The sequence below is a fragment of the Oncorhynchus mykiss genome, chromosome 15, assembly GCF_057628025.1.
Source record: "Oncorhynchus mykiss isolate SJ-2025 chromosome 15, ASM5762802v1, whole genome shotgun sequence".
Taxonomy (NCBI): domain Eukaryota; kingdom Metazoa; phylum Chordata; class Actinopteri; order Salmoniformes; family Salmonidae; genus Oncorhynchus; species Oncorhynchus mykiss.
In genome coordinates, this window is record NC_143036.1 from 443,823 (window position 1) to 462,925 (window position 19,103).

The following is a 19,103-nucleotide window of genomic DNA, read 5'->3' on the forward strand; positions in this document are numbered from 1 at the left end:
ATCTGCAGAGAAGAATGGGAGAAACTCCCCAAATACAGGTATGCCAAGCTTGTAGCATCATACCCAATAAGACTTGAGGCTGTAATCGCTGCCAAAGTAGCTTCAACAAAGTACTGAGTAAAGGGTCTGAATACTTCTGTAAATGTGATATTTTGATTTGTCATTATGGGGTATTGTGTGTAGATTGATGAGGAAAAACAAGGCTGTAACCTAAAAAAAATTGAATTTCCCGAAGTCACTGTACAAATTCTTGAGATTGTGATTTTTTCTGAAAGGGTCATAAGGGAGATAAAGAACAGAACACGTACAAGTAGAGTTGTTATTACTCCATTTCTAAAAAAATCCACAACAAGCCGAAGATCACCATGCGCAATGCCAAGCGTTGGCTGGAGTGATGAATCACACTTCATCATCTGGCAGTCTGATGGACCAATCTATGTTTGGCGGATGCCAGGATAAAGCTACTTGCCCGAATGCATAGTGCCAAATGTAAAGTTTGGTGGGGGAGGAATAATGGTCTGGGGCTGTTTTTCATGGCTCGGGACCCTTAATTCAGGTGAAGGGAAATCTTAACACTACAGCAAACAATGACATTTTAGTTGATTCTGTGTTTCCAACTTTGTGGCAACAAATTGGGGAAGGCCCTTTCCTGTTTCAGCATGACAATGGCTCAATGCACAAAGCAAGGACCATACAGAAATGGTCTGTCGAGATCGGTGTGGAAGAACTTGACTGGCCTGTACAGAGCCCTTACCTCAATCTCTTTTAACACCTTTTCGAGCCAGGCCTAATCGCCAAACATCTGTGCCCGACCTCACAAATGCTCTTGTGGATGAATGGATGCAAATCCCCACAGCAATGTTCCTTGTCAGCTTGGGGATTCAATCTTGCAACCTTTCAGTTACTAGTCCAACACTCTAACCACTAGGCTACCTGCCACCCCAAAAGGGGAAACCCTTCCCAGAAGAGTGGAGGCTATTATCGCAGCAAAGGGGGGACCAACTCCATATTAATGCCCATGACTTTGGAATGAGATGTTCGACGACTATGTTGCTACATACTTTTGGTCATGTAGTGAGCTTCATTCTAGAATACTTCTAATATCTCCAGGACTGATATGTATTATTCATTTTGTCTTAATCTGTTGTGGTCTAGTACTGTCTTTTTCTAGCTAGGTCCAACTACTTTAAGTGTTTCCTGTTTCCCAAGTAGCATACTTAGTGTGAACTGCTGACTGATCATCATTTGCAGTTAGTTGTTGACACATCAACCAGGATTAAAGAGCAGGGCAATTTGTTATTATTGTTGTGTTGGTAATCAGGATCAAGGGGCGGGGCAATTTGTTACTGTTGTTGTGTTGGTAATCAGGATCAAGGGGCAGGGCAATGTGTTACTGTTGTTGTGTTGGTAATCAGAATCAAGGGGCAGGGCAATTTGTTACTGTTGTTGTGTTGGTAATCAGGATCAAGGAGCAGAGCAATGTGTTACTGTTGTTGTGTTGGTAATCAGAGGCTGTATTGGAGTGGTAGTGGTTTCACCTCTCCTAGGCAATCAGTAATTAGGACAGGGAGGTGTGCTCTCCACCTCTGCTAGGCAATTAGGAATTTGTGTTAGTTCTTCAGTCTCCCCGGGTTTCTCAGCGGTAGCTGTAAGAACCATTCGTGTCAGTGGTGGTTTTGTCGCAAAACTTAGACCGCTGGTGAAACAGATTGTTCTGAAAGGCTCTCACTTGAGCAAAAAACAAAAAGTTTTTTGAGGAAAGAACAAAATAAAGGCTCTCACTTGAGAATCTTACCTAGTTATTTACAGATTATCTAATTTTGCTCTTTTGTAGCTTTGTCAACTATGTGTGTGTTTTCTATACCTCTTTGCACCTCTCCCTGTAGGCTTTACAGACGCTCCCCACTCCTTGGCTGCAACCCTTCTAGTTTAGTGTACCTTGCGCGCACAGCACGTGGAATTATGGGTCTCAGGCAGCATTTGGAAATGCCGATCTGCGTTCAAGAACGGCAAGTTCATCTCAGCCTATGCTGCCCTTCAGTCCCTTTACTTTTTTGCCCTGACGGAGACATGGATCAGCCCATAAACACTGCTACTCCAGCTGCTCTTTCTTCATCTGACTATGTTTTCTCTCATATTCTAAGAGCATCTGGTTGTCACGGTGGTGGCACCGGTCTACTCATTTCTCCAAAGTGGAGATGTTCTCTTTTCTCGCTCTCTTACCTGTCCATCTCCTCATTTCAATTCCATCGTGTCACTGTCACTTGCCCACTCAAGCTTAACATTATTGTCATCTATCTCCCACCAGGTGCCCTTGGAGAGTTCCTCAATGACCTTGATAAGCTCATTTCCTGACAATGGCGCACCGCTTTTTGTACTTGCGACTTCAAACTCCTGACATCTGCCTTAGATTAACTCTCTCTTTCCCCTCCTTGCCCCTTTTGACCTCACCCTTTCCCAATCCCCTCCAACTCACAAGCACAGCAAGGACAGCACACTGAACAAGCACAGCACTTACACAAATGACTGATGATTGGCTGAGAGAAATTCATGATAAAATGATTGTGAGAGCTGACTTCAGTGAAGCTTTTGAACTTTATTGATCGTAGTCTACTGCTGGAAAACGTGTGTTATGGCTTTACACCCACTGCTGTAATGTGGATAAAGAGTTACTTGTCTAACAGAACAGAGGGTGTTCTTTTATGGAAGCCTATCAAATATAATCCAGTTAGAATCAGGAATTCCCCAGGGTAGCTGTTTAGGCCCCTTGCTTTTTTCAATTTTTACTAACGACATGCCACTGACTTTGAGTAAAGCCAGGGTTTCTATGTATGCAGATGACTCAACACTATATACGTCAGCGACTACAGCGACTGAAAGGACTGTAACACTCAACAAAGAGCTGAGGTTAGTTTCAGAGTGGGTGGCAAGGAATAAGTATAAGGCCTAAATATTTCTGAAACTAAAAGCATTTTATTTGGAACAAAACACTCACTAAACACTAAACCTCAACTACATCTTAGGGTTAGACTTAGGAAAATTGCAATTGGCTCAGAACAAGGCATCACGGCTGGCCCTTGGATGTACACAGAGAGCTAACATTAATAATATGCATGTCAATCTCTCCTGGCTGAAAGTGGAGGAGAGATTGACTTCATCACTACTTTTATTTATGAGAGGTATTGACATGTTGAATGCACTGAGCTGTCTGTCTAAACTACTGGCATACAGCTCAGACACCCATGCATACCCCTCAAGACATTCCAGAAGAGGTCTCTTTACAGTCCTCATGTACAGAACAGACTATGGGAGGTGCACAGTACTACATAGAACCATGACTACATCCACATCAACTAACTGACGAAAGCAAAAATGTTTTATTTAAAAAACAGATACAAAAAAACACCTTATGGAACAGCGGGGACTGTGAAGCAACACAAACATTGGCACTGACACACACACACACACACACACACACACACACACACACAACATACGCACTATACATACACATGGATTTAGTAATGTATATATGTGGTAGTGGTGGAGTTGGGGCCTGAGGGCACACAGTGTGTTGTGAAATCTGTGAATGTATTGTAATGTATTTAAAATTGTATAAACTGCCTTAATTTTGCTGGACCTAAGGAAGAGTAGTTGCTGCTTTGGCAGCAGCTAATGGGGATCCATAATATATACAAATACAAGGCAGGCAATAGGCTTGACCTCATCTCTACAAGAGGCTGTTCTCCTACTAATCTCACTGCAACCGCCCTCCAGGTCTCTGATCACTACTTTATTTCCTTTTCTGTCTCCCTTTTCTCCAAATACTCAGCCCCTACCCTGATGTTGGTCATGCGATGTTGCAGTCTTCGCTCTCTCTCCCCCACTACTCTTTTCTCCTCTATCCTATCATCTCTCCCATCTGTTTCTCCCTCCTATCTCCTGATTCTGCCTCTTCAACTCTCCTCCCTTTCCGCATCCTATGACTCGCACTGTCCAGTTTCCTCCCGGCCGGCTGTAACCTCTCCTCTTGCGCCGTGGCTGAGGGACTCATTGCGAGAACAGTGGAGGAAAACAAAACTTCCGGAGGACCTATCATTGTTTCATTCCCTCCTCTCTACCTTCTCTTCCTTTGTATAGGCTGCTAAAGCCACTTTCTACCACTCTAAATCTCAAACTTCTGCCTCTAACCCTCAGAAACTACTACCCTAGGAAACATTCTCCTCTCTCCTTAATCCTCCACCCCCTCCTTCCTCCCTCTCTGGAAAACTTTGTCAACCACTTGGAAAAAAAGTTGACATCCGCTACTCATTCACTCTGCCTATTGAGTCCACTGGTCTCCCTCACATAGCATTACCCTACGCCTTGACCTCTTTCTCCCCCCTCTCTCCAGATCACATTCTGCGACTGGGGTCTGGCCACCCGACAACTTGCCTGCTCGACCCCATCCCCATCCCCTTCTCCCTTCTCCCGACCATCTCTGGAGACCTTCTCCAATTCCTCACTTCACTCATCAATTCATCCCTGACCACTGGCTGCGTCCTTTGACTTCAAAATGGCCCAAGTTGCTCCCCTCCTCAAGAAACCAACACTCGACTCATCTGACGTCCAAAACTATAGACCTGTATCCCTTCTTTCTTTTCTTTCCAAAACACTTGCGTGTGCTATTGGTGATCAACTCTCTTGTTATCTCTCTCAGAACAATATTCTTGACCCTAACTAGTCAGGCTTCAAAACGGGTCACTCAACCGAGACGCATCTCTGTCATGGAGGCTCTCCACACTGCCAAAGCGGACTCTTTCTCCTCTGCTCTCATCCTCCTAGATCTATCCCCTGTCTTCGACACCGTCAGGGCTGGGCGTCTCAGGCTCTGCACAGTCTTGGAATGCATCCTACCTGGCAGGCTGCTCTGACCAGGTGATGTGGAGAGGACTAATGGTGTTCCCTCCTCTTCTCTTTATACACCAAGTCATCCGGCTCTGTCATATCCTCACATGGTCTCCTATCATTGCTATGTGGATGACACTGAGCTACTTTTCTCCTCCCCCCCCCTCTGAAACCCAGGTGGCAACACGCGTCTCTGCGTGCCTGGCAGATATCTCAACTTAGATGTCGGCCCACCACCTCAAGCTCAACAAGACGGAACTGCTCTTCCTCTCCATCACAGTTGACAACTCGTGTCGCTCTCCCAGAGTGCAAAGAACCTTGGCGTAACCCTGGACAACACCCTGTCATTCTCTGTAAACATCAAAGCAGTGACCCACTCCTGCAGGTTCATACTCTACAACATCCGTAAAGTACGACCCTACCTCACACAGGAAGCGGCGCAGGTCGTAATCCAGGCACTTGTCATCTCCCGACAGGACTACTGCAACTCGCTGCTGTCAGGGCTCCCCGCTTGTGCCATCAAACCTGAGCAACTTATCCAGAACGCAGTAGCCCTCCTGGTTTACAACCTTCCCAAGTTCTCTCATGTCACCCCACTCATCCGCACACTCCACTGGCTTCCAGTCGAAGCTCGCATCCCCTACAAGACAATGGTGCTTACCTACAGAAGAGCAAGTGGAACTGCCCCTTCCTACCTTCAGACTGTGCTCAAACCCTACACCCCAACCGAAGCACTTCATTCTACCACCTCAGGTCTCTTGGGGAGGGTAATATTTGCCCAGTCCAAGCTCTTCTCTGTCCTGGCACCCCAATGGTGGAACCAGCTTCCCCCTGAAGCTAGAACAGTGGAACATCTTCCGAAAGCATCTGAAACCCTACCTTCAAACAATATCTTAAATAATCCTCCTCCGCTCAACTTAACCAGCACTTGACCCCTCCCATCCAGAGGCTGCACTCCTAGTGTCCGGGGACTTTAATGCAGGGAAACTTAAATCAGTTTTACCTAATTTCTATCAGCATGTTAAATGTGCAACCAGAGGGGAAAAAACTCTAGACCACCTTTACTCCACACACAGAGACGTGTACAAAGCTCTCCCTCGCACTCCATTTGGCAAATCTGACCACAATTCTATCCTCCTGATTCCTACTTACAAGCAAAAATGTAAGCAGGAAGCACCAGCGACTCGGTCTATAAAAAAGTGGTCAGATGAAGCAGATGCTAAACAGCATGACTGTTATGATAGCACAGACTGGAATATGTTCAGGGATTCTTCCGATGGCATTGAGGAGTAGATCACATCAGTCACTGGCTTTATCAATAAGTGCATCGAGCACGTCGTCCCCTCAGTGACCGTACATGCATACCCCAACCAGAAGCCATGGATAACAGGCAACATTCACACTAAGCTAAAGGGTAGAGCTGCCGCTTTCAAGGAGCGGGACTCTAACCCGGAAGCTTATAAGAAATCCCGCTATGCCCTCCGACGAACTGTCAAAGAGGTAATGCCTCAATACAGAACTAAGATCGAATTGTACTACACCGGTTCCGACGCTCTTCGGATGTGGCAGGGCTTGCAAACTATCAGACTACAAAGGGAAGCATAGCCGCGAGGCCTGCCAAGTGACACGAGCCTACCAGACGAGCTAAGTAACCTCTATGCTCGCTTCAAGGCAAGTAACACTTTAACATGCATGAGAACATCAGCTGTTCTGGAATACGTGATCACGCTCTCTGCGGCCGATGTGAGTAAGACCTTTAAACAGGTCAACATTCACTCGGCCGCAGGGCCAGATGGTTTAGCAGGACGTGTACTCCGAGCATGCGCTGACCAACTGGTAAGTGTCTTCACTGGCATTTTCAACCTCTCCCTGTCTGAGTCTGTAATGCCAACATGTTCAAGCAGAACACAATAATCCCTGTGCCCAAGAACACTACGGTAACCTGCCTAAATGACTACTGACCCGTAGCACTCACATCTGTAGCCATGAAATGCTTTGAAAGGCTGGTCATGGCTCACATCAACACCATTATCCCAGAAACCCTAGACCCACTCCAATTTGCATACCGCCCCAACAGATCCACAGATGATAAAATCTGTATTGCACTCCACACTGCCCTTTCCCACCTCGACAAAAGGAACACATACGTGAGAATGCTATTCATTGACAACAGCTCGGTGTTCAACACCATAGTCCCCTCAAAGCTCATCACTAAGCTAAGGACCCTGGGACTAAACACCTCCCTCTGCATCTGGATCCTGGACTTCCTGATGAGCCTCCCCCAGGTGGTAAGAGTAGGTAACAACACTTCCGCCATGCTGATCCTCAACACGGGGGCCCCTCAGGAGTGTGTGCTCAGTCCCCTCCTTTACTCCCTGTTCACTCATGGCTGCACAGCCAGACATGACACAGCAGTGGTAGGCCTGATCACCGACAATGATGAGACAGCCTATAGGGAGGAGGTCAGAGACCTGACCGTCCCTCAACGTGATCAAGACAAAGGAGATGATTGTGGACTACAGGAAAAGGAGGACCGAGCACGCCCCCATTCACATCGAAGAGGGTGTAGTGGAGCAGGTTGAGGGCTAAAGTGCCTTGGTGTCCACATCACCAACAAATTAACATGGTCAAAGCACACCAAGACAGTCGTGAAGAGGGCATGACAAAACCTATTCCCCATCAAGAGATTGAAAAGATTTGACATGGGTCCTCAGATCCTCAAAAGTTTTTACAGCTGCACCATCGAGGGCATCCTGACGGGTTGCATCACTGCCTGGTATGGCAACTGCTCGGCTTCCGACCTCAAGGCACTACAGAGGGTAGTGTGTACGGCCCAGTACATCACCGGGGCCAAGCTTTCTGCCATCCAGGACCTCTAATACCAGGCGGTGTCAGAAGAAGGCCATAAAAATTGTCAGACTCCAGCTACCCTAGTCATAGACTGTTCTCTCTGCTACCGCACGGCAAGCGGTACCGGAGCGCCAAGTCTTGGTCCAAGAGGCTTCTAAACAGCTTCTACCCCAAGCCATAGGACTCCTGAACAGCTAATCAAATGGCTACCCAGACTATTTGCATTCCCCCCCCTCTTCTACACTGCTGCTACTCTGTTATTATCTATGCATAGTCATTTTAACTCTACCTACATGTACATATTACCTCGACACCGGTACCCCCTGTATATATCCCGCTATTGTTATTTACTGCTGCTCTTTTAATTATTTGTTTTTCTTATCTCTTACTTTTTTTTAGGTATTTTCTTAAATCTCTATTGTTGGTAAAGTGCTTGTAAGTAAGCATTTCACTGTAAGGTCTACATCTGTTGTATTTGGCGCATATGACAAATACAATTTGATTTGATTTATATCCAGTCAGTAACAACACATTTATTTCCAATATTGATCAATGTTAGGGTTTAAAGCTCTGTTGTTGAGAGTGAGGTATGGTATTTAATGGGTAGTATAGTGACCGTACACACACACAAGCGCTGGTAGATGCAGCATTCCAAGGTGTGTGATAACTCCGCCCACACACTGTGAATGGTTTTGCTGTTTCCTAGTAACTGTAACCACGCACATGATCCCTATTGTCTTCTTGCCATGGAAAAAGAACAGAATGCTTCCTAATCTGTGGATACTTCTCCCAATACAGTGTTTGTACTGTATTATTGGACATATACAAACAGTATAATTATAGGAACATAATTATATACATACAGGTACATATGGTAGTAGGTAGATTATAGTATAGGTGCATACAGTGCATTCGGAAAGTATTTAGACCCGTTCCCTTTTTTCACATTTTGTTACGTTACAGCCTTGTTATAATATGTATTAAATAACTTTTTTTAATCATCAATCTACAAACAATACCCCATAATGACAGAGCAAAAACAATTAAGACATTTTTGCATATATATATATATTTTTTTTAAATGAACAGAAATACTTTGAAGTATTCTGACCCTTTGCTATGAGACTCAAAATTGAGCTCCGGTGCATCCTGATTCCATTGATGATCCTTGAGATGTTTCTACAACTGGTTTGGAGTCCACCTGTGATAAATTCAATTGATTGGACATTACTTAGAAATGCAGACACCTGTCTATATAAGGTCCCACAGTTCCCAGTGCATGTCAGAGCAAAAACAAAGCCATGAGGTCAAAGGAATTGTCCATAGAGCTCCGAGACAGGATTGTGTTGAGGCACAGATCTGGGGAAGAGTACCAAAACATTTCTGCAGCATTGAAGGTCCCCAAGAACACAGTGGCCTCCATCATTCTTAAATGGAAGAAGTTTGGAACCACCAAGACTCTTCCTAGAGCTGGCCGCCCGGCCAAACTGAGCAATCATGGGAGAAGGGCCATGGTCAGGGAGGTGACCAAGAACCCAATGGTCACTCTGACATAGCTCCAGAGTTCCTCTGTGGAGATGGGAGAAACTTCCAGATGGACAACCATCTCTGCAGCACTCCACAAATTAGCCAGACGGTAGCCACTCCTCATTAAAAGGCACATGACAGCCTGCTTGGAGTTTGCCAAACGCACCTAAAAGACTCTGACCATGAGAAACAAGATTCTCTGGTCTGATGAAACCAAGATTGAACTCTTTGGCCTGAACGCCAAGTGTCAGGTCTGGAGGAAACCTTTCACCTTCCCTACGGTGAAGCATGGTGGTGGCAGCATCATGCTGTGGGGATGATTTTCAGCGGCAAGGACTGGGAGACTAGTCAGGAATAAGGGAAAGATGAACAGAGCAAAGTACAGAGATCCTTGATGAAAACCTACTCCAGAACGCTCGGGACCTCAGAATGGGGCGAAGGTTCACCTTCCAACTGGACAACGACCCTAAGCACACAGCCAAGACAATGCAGGAGCGGCTTTGGGACAAGTCTCTGAATGTCCTTGAGTTGCCGAGCCAGTGCCCGGACTTGAACCTGATCCAACATCTCTGGAGAGATCTAAAAATAGCTGTGCTGCGAAGCTCCCCATCCAACCTGACAGAGCTTGAGAGAATCTGCAGAGAAGAATGGGAGAAATCCCCAAAATACAGGTGTGCCAAGCTTGTAGCGTCATACCAAATAAGACTTAAGGCTGTAATCGCTGCCAAAGGTGCTTCAACAAAGTACTAAGTAAAGGGTCTGAATACTTATGTAAATATGATATTTCAGTTTTAATAAAGGTGCACTCGTTTCTAAAAACCTGTTTTTGCTTTGTCATTATGAGGTATTGTGATGTCATTATAGGGTGTTGTGATGTCATTATGGGTTGTTGTGATGTCATTATGGGGTATTGTGTGTAGATTAATGAACGATTTTAATCAACTTTAGAATAAGGCTGTAACATAATAAAATGTGGAAAAAGTCTAGGGGTCTTAATACTCTCCGATTGCACTGTATATTATATGCATACAGGTACTTCAATGTTCTAAAATAACAGCCTTGTTTCCTGTGTAAAGGCAGTGATATCGCTACTGATTGAATGGATTGGTAAAGAAACAGAAATAAAGAATTTTCTCTCTCTTCAGCTCCATCGTGCTGTCGTTCAGCTCCAGGTTCCAGTGTTGGGGTTCAACTACTCTTTCTCCCACCTCTGTCTTCTCGACGACAAGAATACCTGCATCATCGATGACATCATCCGAGCCCTGGAGGACAGCCAATCAGCTCGCTTCGCTAACCGTTCTTCCCTTCCTCTGCGCTACCCGATCACACGTTTGGCTGACGGGCGGATGGCCTACATTGGTCACCAGTTAGGAGGGGTGTGTACTGTGTATTTTCATTGGTCACCTGTTAGGATGAGTGTCTGATTTGAGACTAGAGTTGCACAATTCTGGCAACTTTCCACAAAGTTCCCAGGTTTTCCTCAAATCCAAGTTGGAAGATTTCCAGAATCAGAAGGGAATCAGAAGGGAATGAGCAGGAAATAAGTCCTCCAACCAGGATTTCTGGACAACCTGAGGGGTATCCTACAAAGTAAGAGAGAGATACTCAGGGTTTTCTAAAGCTAACCGGCTTCAGTTAACTTCACATTCCATCCAAGTACTACCACGGTGGATATTGTTCGTGCTCCTGCCTCTGAATATAGCAGGCTTGTAACTTTGCGTTAATGTCACACATGGCTAGTCGAACGCTCTTCTTTGAGACGATGCTAAAACATCAATCCATGGGTGATGTGTGCCCCATTTTAATTTGTGCCGAAATCAAAATGAAAGAAAATGATCTTGCAAATTCAGCAGGTTATGGAGTGCTTTTATTTATTACTTGACGTTATTGCCGTCTTAGGAGTGGGATAAAAGTTGCTTGTGCATTGATAAGCACACCAATCACTCCTATCTGTGGAACAGCTTGTTGCGTTGAGGCCATAGACATAATCCATAGAAGGGTTTTGGAACCTCTAAACCTGAGAATTTAACTGTTAAACTCATGGGTACACTAGCAATAGCTGCCAGTCCTGACTTGAATGGGAACTGCTATCAATGTCTATGGTTGGTTACGTCTGTTAGTTTGCCTTTAACAAATTTGAAAATATAATTGCGAGAAAAACATACAGTTTGGAAAGCAAATGTTTTCCTTACTAAATGTGTCATGTGATACATATTTTAATGACTTTTTTTTACATCCCCAAAAAACATTTGATTAATAAAATATTAAATAAGTAGTCTACCTCGAATGAAAGGGACGATGACACCATCTTTGCGAGAGGAAGGGAATCTAATTTCATTGGTCCTCAACTCGTGGCTCAGACACTTAATTCAGGATAAATGGAGTTAGCTCTGAATTAGCCTGCACCCGAGCAGGATAGTTCTGAAGGACTTGTTGCTATAGAAATGTACCTGGCTCTCTCCTCAGTGACCTCGCTAACTCCTCAAACCTGTTTCGTAGGATATCCCTTTTTGGGAAAGTTCTGTGAATTTTGCAACCTTTCTTCTGCTAACAACCCTTTACTGGCCCTGACAACCGCCCTCAGGTGACCTTTCCCTTCTTTAGATGTAGCCTTTCTTCTTTTCCAGGTGCAGGCGTGGGGGGCGGGGCCTGCAGTACAGGGTCCTGGGGGTGTGTCTGGTCGAGGCCAGGGAGTCCGCAGCGCTAGGGCTCTGCAGCTGACCTACTACCTGCAGGCTCGCGGCGCCCTGACAGACAGGGTGGCTAGCCAATGGGAGCAGGCGTTCTGTGGCGAGCTGGGCCGGTTTGGGGCGGGACACCCTGAACTGAGCTTTTACCCCTTCACTTCATCCTCTCTAAGGTGTGTGTGTGCATCTGTGAGTGTGTGTGTGTGTGTCTCTCTCTTCACTCTACCCCTCTAACTCAGCCCTCTCCCCCCCCAGGACAGACTTCCAGGCGTCGTCAGTGCTGGCTCGGCGCCCCCTGCTGGCCAGTGTATGTGTGTGTTTGGTGTTAGCCGTGGGCTGTTGTTCTATGAGGGACTGTGTGAGAGCTAAACCCTGGCTAGGGCTTTTGGCTCTGCTGTCTATCGCCCTCTCTGGTCTCACTGCTGCTGGCATCCTTAACCTGACTGGAACCACTTACAACTCAACCTACTTGGGGGTACCATTCATACTGCTGGGTGAGTTATGACTATTTATCTACCTGGGGGTACCATTCATACTGCTGGGTGAGTTATAACTACCTATCTACCTGGGGGTACCATTCATACTGCTGGGTGAGTTATGACTACCTACCTACCTGGGGGTACCATTCATACTGCTGGGTTTGTTATAACTACCTATCTACCTGGGGTACCATTCATACTGCTGGGTTTGTTATAACTACCTATCTACCTGGGGGTACCATTCATACTGCTGGGTTTGTTATAACTACCTATCTACCTGGGGGTACCATTCATACTACTGGGTTTGTTACAACTACCTATCTACCTGGGGGTACCATTCATACTGCTGGAATGACTTCGGCGATGTCATTTACAAAATAGCCTCCAACTCTCTACTCAGCAAATTGGATGTAGTCTATCACAGTGCCATCCGTTTTGTCACCAGTGCCCCATATACTACGCACCATTGTAGCCTGTATGCAAACCCACTGGCTCCAGGTCATCTATAAGTCTTTGCTAGATGAAGTCCTGCCTTATCTCAGCTCACTGGTCACCATAGCAGCACCCACCCGTAGCACGTGCTCCAGCAGGTATATCTCACTGATCATCCCCAAAGCCAATTCCTTCCAGTTCTCTGATGCCAATGACTGGAATGAATTGCAAAAATCACTGAAGCTGGAGACTTATTTCACCCTCACTAACTTTAAGCACCAGCTGTCAGAGCTTCTTACCGATCACTGCACCTGTACATAGCCCATCTGTAAATAGTCCACCCAACTACCTCATCCCCATATTGTTATTTATTTTTGCACCCCAGTATCTCTACTTGCACATCATCATCTGCACATCTATCAGGTAAGGTAAGGGAGGTAAGGTAATAAATAGGTAATGAATAGGCCAAATAGGCCATAGTGGTGAAATAATTACAATTTAGCATTAACACAAGTGATTTGATTTGATTTGATTTTGATTTGATTATCTTGGCCAGGTCGCAATTGTAAATGAGAACTTGTTCTCAACTAGCCTACCTGGTTACGTAAAGGTGAAAAAAAAAAAAAAAATGAAAAAAAAAAATATATATATACTGTCGTGTCTTTGGCTATGCCGGATTAAGTGATATGACATGCTATTCTATAAAATAATTTCTCCGTAATTAATATCACCTGATTGAGCTAATCATGTAAATGTAATTAAATAGACAGTCAGGGCACCACAAAATAATATTTATAGAGCTGTTATCTTCCGAATAAACTCTTAAAGACCTGGTAATATTTTACATCAATAGCAGTCAATATCAATCGTCATCTTAATTCAGTCTCATCTGAAAGTTGTAAATTCTTGGTTATCTGCACAAACCCCGGCTAACAAGTTGAATCAGCAATACAAAATTGGGTTTCATTGTTTATTTACTAAATACCTAACTAATCACACAGAATGACACATACACATAATTAAATCATAACTTGATTACAAATTACGTCATAAAGGAAAACGTCCCTAGCAGGGGAGAATAGACATGACAGCTTGTTACACAAAAGAAAAGGGCTAGGTTTGAGTGAAAGAGTGGGAAAACTGAGGAACAAAGGCGAAGCTATGCTATCGTAAATACAGTATCTTATGCATTCTAAATTACCGCCCATTTGGAAAAGGAAAATGCAATAAATATTTACTCTGAGCTGCGCTTCGGTAGATTGGTGGTAGATGGAGTCCTTTGTCCTTTGAAGAATGTCTCTGGTGGTCAATTGAATACGGTGTAGTAACGTCGTTGTGTGATAGACGGGATACTCTGTCTGTTCCTTCCTAACCCTCATTTGCATCTGCTAGGAGGTATCACTTCTGTAGTGAATAAGAGTTCAAAGTTCATACCATTCGCAACCAAAGCTCACGCTGATGTTGGTTTCGTTCTGTAGTTATTATCTGAACCATTCTGACATCAGACCCGTCGTCCTCACATCCTCGGAACAGGAGGTTATATTGTTGTCCAGGCTTTAAATAGGAAGGGAGAGGAGGGCGTGTTTGAAAGGTTTTATAGCCCATGTCCCTTCACAGGGGCGGGCCACTGATTGAGCATAGCCCTAATTTATGAAATCCCGAATCTCACATTTTAGAAGCTAAAATCACATTTCATCCCATCACAAATAATTTCATATTCAAACATTTAAATTGAACAACAATTCCATGTAAATCCGATAACTCTGATGTGTAGACTTTCCACTGTAGAGTTTATGTCATCTTATCATTGATGAGAATGTCTCAGATGACAACCGAACTGACATCATCTTCATTAAGTACCACCGCATATGTTCAATTGGTCGGATTACCAGAATATAGTTCATTTCCCCCACCTTCTGATGTTCCCAGAATCTCTGTTAACCAAGGGTTTTGCAAATGTAACATCAGTAGGGTAGAAAATGGAAAAGGGGGGGTAAAGATATTTATGACTGTCATAAACCTACCCCCAGGCCAACGTCATGACAATACTGTATATATACACTGCTCAAAAAAATAAAGGGAACACTAAAATAACACATCCTAGATCTGAATGAATGAAATATTCTTATTAAATACTTTTTTTTCTTTACATAGTTGAATGTGCTGACAACAAAATCACACAAAAATGATCCATGGAAATCAAATGTATCAACCCGTGGAGGTCTGGATTTGGAGTCACACTCAAAATTAAAGTGGAAAAACCACACTACAGGCTGATCCAACTTTGATGTAATGTCCTTAAAACAAGTCAAAATGAGTAGTGTGTGTGGCCTCCATGTGCCTGTATGACCTCCCTACAACGCCTGGGCATGCTCCTGATGAGGTGGCGGATGGTCTCCTGAGGGATCTCCTCCCAGACCTGGACTAAAGCATCCGCCAACTCCTGGACAGTTTGTGCTGCAATGTGGCGTTGGTGGATGGAGCGAGACATGATGCCCCAGATGTGCTCAATTGGATTCAGGTCTGGGGAACGGGCGGGCCAGTCCATAGCATCAATGCCTTCCTCTTGCAGGAACTGCTGCACACTCCAGCCACATGAGGTCTAGCATTGTCTTGCATTAGGAGGAACCCAGGGCCAACCACACCAGCATATGGTCTCACAAGGGGTCTGAGGATCTCATCTCGGTACCTAATGGCAGTCAGGCTACCTCTGGCGAGCACATGGAGGCCCCCCAAAGAAATGACACCCCACACCATGACTGACCCACCGCCAAACCGGTCATGCTGGAGGATGTTGCAGGCAGCAGAACGTTCTCCACGGCGTCTCCAGACTCTGTCACATGTGCTCATTGTGAACCTGCTTTCATCTGTGAAGAGCACAGGGCGCCAGTGGCGAATTTGCCAATATTGGTGTTCTCTGGCAAATGCCAAACGTCCTGCACGGTGTTGGGCTGTAAGCACATCCCCCACCTGTGGACGTCGGGCCCTCATACCACCCTCATGGAGTCTGTTTCTGACCGTTTGAGCAGACACATGCACATTTGTGGCCTGCTGGAGGTCATTTTGCAGGGCTCTAGCAGTGCTCCTCCTGCTCCTCCTTGCACAAAGGCGGAGGTAGCGGTCCTGCTGCTGGGTTGTTGCCCTCCTACGGCCTCCTCCACGTCTCCTGATGTACTGGCCTGTCTCCTGGTAGCGCCTCCATGCTCTGGACACTACGCTGACAGACACAGTAAACCTTCTTGCCACAGCTCACATTGATGTGCCATCCTGGATGAGCTGCACTACCTGAGCCACTTGTGTGGGTTGTAGACTCCGTCTCATGCTACCACTAGAGTGAAAGCACCGCAAGCATTCAATAGTGACCAAAACATCAGCCAGGAAGCATAGGAACTGAGAAGTGGTCTGTGGTTACCACCTGCAGAACCACTCCTTTATTGGGGGTGTCTTGCTAATTGCCTATAATTTCCACCTGTTGTCTATTCCATTTGCACAACAGCATGTGAAATTTATTGTCAATCAGTGTTGCTTCCTAAGTGGACTGTTTGATTTCACAGAAGTGTGATTAACTTGGAGTTACATTGTGTTGTTTAAGTGTTCCCTTTATTTTTTTGAGCAGTGTGTATATATATATATATATATATTAGTGCTGGTTGAGTTATAACTACCTACCTACCTACCTGGGGGTCTCTCTCTCTCTCTCTCTCTCTCTCTCTCTCTCCTCATCTCTCTCTCTCTCTATCAGTAGTCAGGATAAGACCAAGATGCAGACAGCTAGAGTAACAGATGTATATTGACCCAAACAGGGGGCAGGCAAAAGACATGTCAATGGCAGGCAGAGGTCTATAATCCAGGGCAGAGTCAATAAGGTACAGAACAGCAGGCAGGCTGGGGGTCAGGACAGGTAGAGGTTTGTAAACTGGTCAGAGTGGCAGGCAGGCTGGGGGTCAGGACAGGCAGAGGTTTGTAAACTGGTCAGAGTCAGGGAGATACAGAGTGGCAGGCAGGCTGGGGGTCAGGACAGGCAGAGGTTTGTAAACTGGTCAGAGTCAGGGAGATACAGAGTGGCAGGCAGGCTGGAGGTCAGGACAGGCAGAGGTTTGTAAACTGGTCAGAGTCAGGGAGATGCAGGCAGGCTGGGGGTCAGGATAGGCATAGGTTCGTAAACTGGTCAGAGTCAGGGAGATACAGAGTGGCAGGCAGGCTGGGGGTCAGTGCAGGCAGAATGGTCAGAACCGAGGAAACTAGGTAACAGAACTTGAGAAAGCAGGGAGATGGAAAAACAAGCTGGTAAGATCTGACAAGACAAGACGAACTGGCATCAGAGAACACAGGTATAAATACACAGTGGATAATGAGGAAGATGGGCGACACCTGGAGGGGGGTGGAGACAAGCACAAAAACAGGTGAAACAGATCAGGGTGTGACACTCTCTGTCTCTCCTCATCTCTCTTTCTCTATCATCATCTCTCTCTCTCCTCATCTCTCTCTCTCCTCATCTCTCTTTCTCTCTCTCCTCATCTCTCTCTCTCTCCTTATCTTTCTCTCTCCTATCACGCCCTCTCTCTCTCTCCTCATCTCTATTTTTTTTTTACATTCTTTTCCCAGACCCCACTTAGGCTGTTGGTGTATGTCATTACTCTCTTTCTCTTTCTCTCTCTCTCTCTTTCTCTCTCGCTCTCCGTATGTCCTCTGTTATTTCAGTCCCAACAGCAGCTCTCCTCCCACACATGACACTAATTACAGTGAGCATGTGCTTGTATATGTGTGTTTGTGCATATGTGTGTCTGTCTGTCTCAAACATAGACTGTATTCCTGATAAATATAGAGAGAGACAGAGGATGTTTAGTTTTTGTCTAACCCTATGAATACATTGTGACGATGGAAGCTTCCAGTCTCTTCAACCCCTGAGCACCTCCCTACAAACACTTACTGTACTCCTTTACAATACACAGCTCTTGGAGAGAGGGAGAGGTTCAGACTACAGCGAATCTAAGTCCCCAGGCAGTCTACTTCCCCACTACTCTCTCTTTCGTCCACCTCTCCTCTCCCTTGCTCCCCTGTTTCTCTCTGATTTTTATCCAAAGTGACAGTAGTGTGTGCATACATTTTCATATGGGTGGCTCCAGTAGGTATCAAATCCACAATATTGTCTTTCCAAGCGGCATGGGCTACCAACTGAGCCACACAGGATAATGTCTGATAGGATGGTCAGAGACAGGATAATGTCTGCTAGGATGGTCAGAGACAGGATAATGTCTGCTAGGATGGTCAGAGACAGGATAATGTCTGATTAGATGGTCAGAGACAGAATAATGTCTGATAGGATGGTCAGAGACAGAATAATGTCTGATAGGTCACCTAGATTTGTAGTAGTAAAAAGCATTATCATAATCCTACACGCACGCACACACACACACACACACACACACACACACACACACACACACACACACACAGAAAATAGATTATTTCAGAGCTTCACAGGAGGAGGGGGTCAGTGTCACTGATGAGTCACAGGTGCCATGGCAACCACAGAGGTGAAAGCCATCTGCCCCCCCCCCCCCCCCCCCCCACAACCACACCTCCCCCAGCACACACACACAGTAGCAGTGCGTGGGTAAAATCACTGGGGAAGCCAAGCCAGGATAAAAGCCATATGTGACCGACGGGCTCGATTCAGTCTTATGTAGGAACATTTCAAATGGTGTTTTTTTACATTGGATAACAGTAGAGACTCAGCTACAAAATGGTATACCGTACTCTACAGTTGAGGAACAATGGGAAAGTAATTCTGCTTTGAAAGTTGATGAACTTCTTACCCCACTTTTGAGAAAATGGCCCTTGAATATTTTGGGACACCTTCTGGAGAGCTCTTCTTTGCCTACACCCACCCATTCAGCATTGTTCACACCCTCTTAACTTCTCTAGGGTAGGGGGCAGCATTCGGAATGTTGGATGAAAAGCATACCCAAATTAAACGACCTGCTACTCGGGCCCAGAAGATATGCTATGCATATAACTGGTATATTTGGATGGAAAACACTCTAAAGTTTCCAAAACTGTTAAAATAGTGTCTGTGAGTATAACAGAACAGATTTAGCAGACGAAAACCTGAGAAAAATCCATTCAGGAAGTAGTTTTTTTTTGGTTTTGTAGTTTTCTATTCAATGCCATTACAGTATCCATTGACTTAGGACTCCATTTGCAGTTCTTATAACTTCCACTAGATGTCAACAGTCTT

General features: G+C 45.3%; 1 protein-coding gene across 1 annotated transcript in view; it reads left to right on the plus strand.

Moving 5' to 3' along the window:
• ptchd1 (patched domain containing 1) overlaps positions 1-19,103 on the plus strand; it is an 86,163-nt gene that overhangs the window by 30,255 nt on the left and 36,805 nt on the right. Inside the window, exons 5-7 of the mRNA XM_036945618.2 lie at positions 10,410-10,640; positions 11,892-12,124; positions 12,207-12,445. Coding sequence (XP_036801513.2) covers positions 10,410-10,640; positions 11,892-12,124; positions 12,207-12,445 — 703 coding nt within the window. The remainder of the gene's footprint in view (positions 1-10,409; positions 10,641-11,891; positions 12,125-12,206; positions 12,446-19,103) is intronic.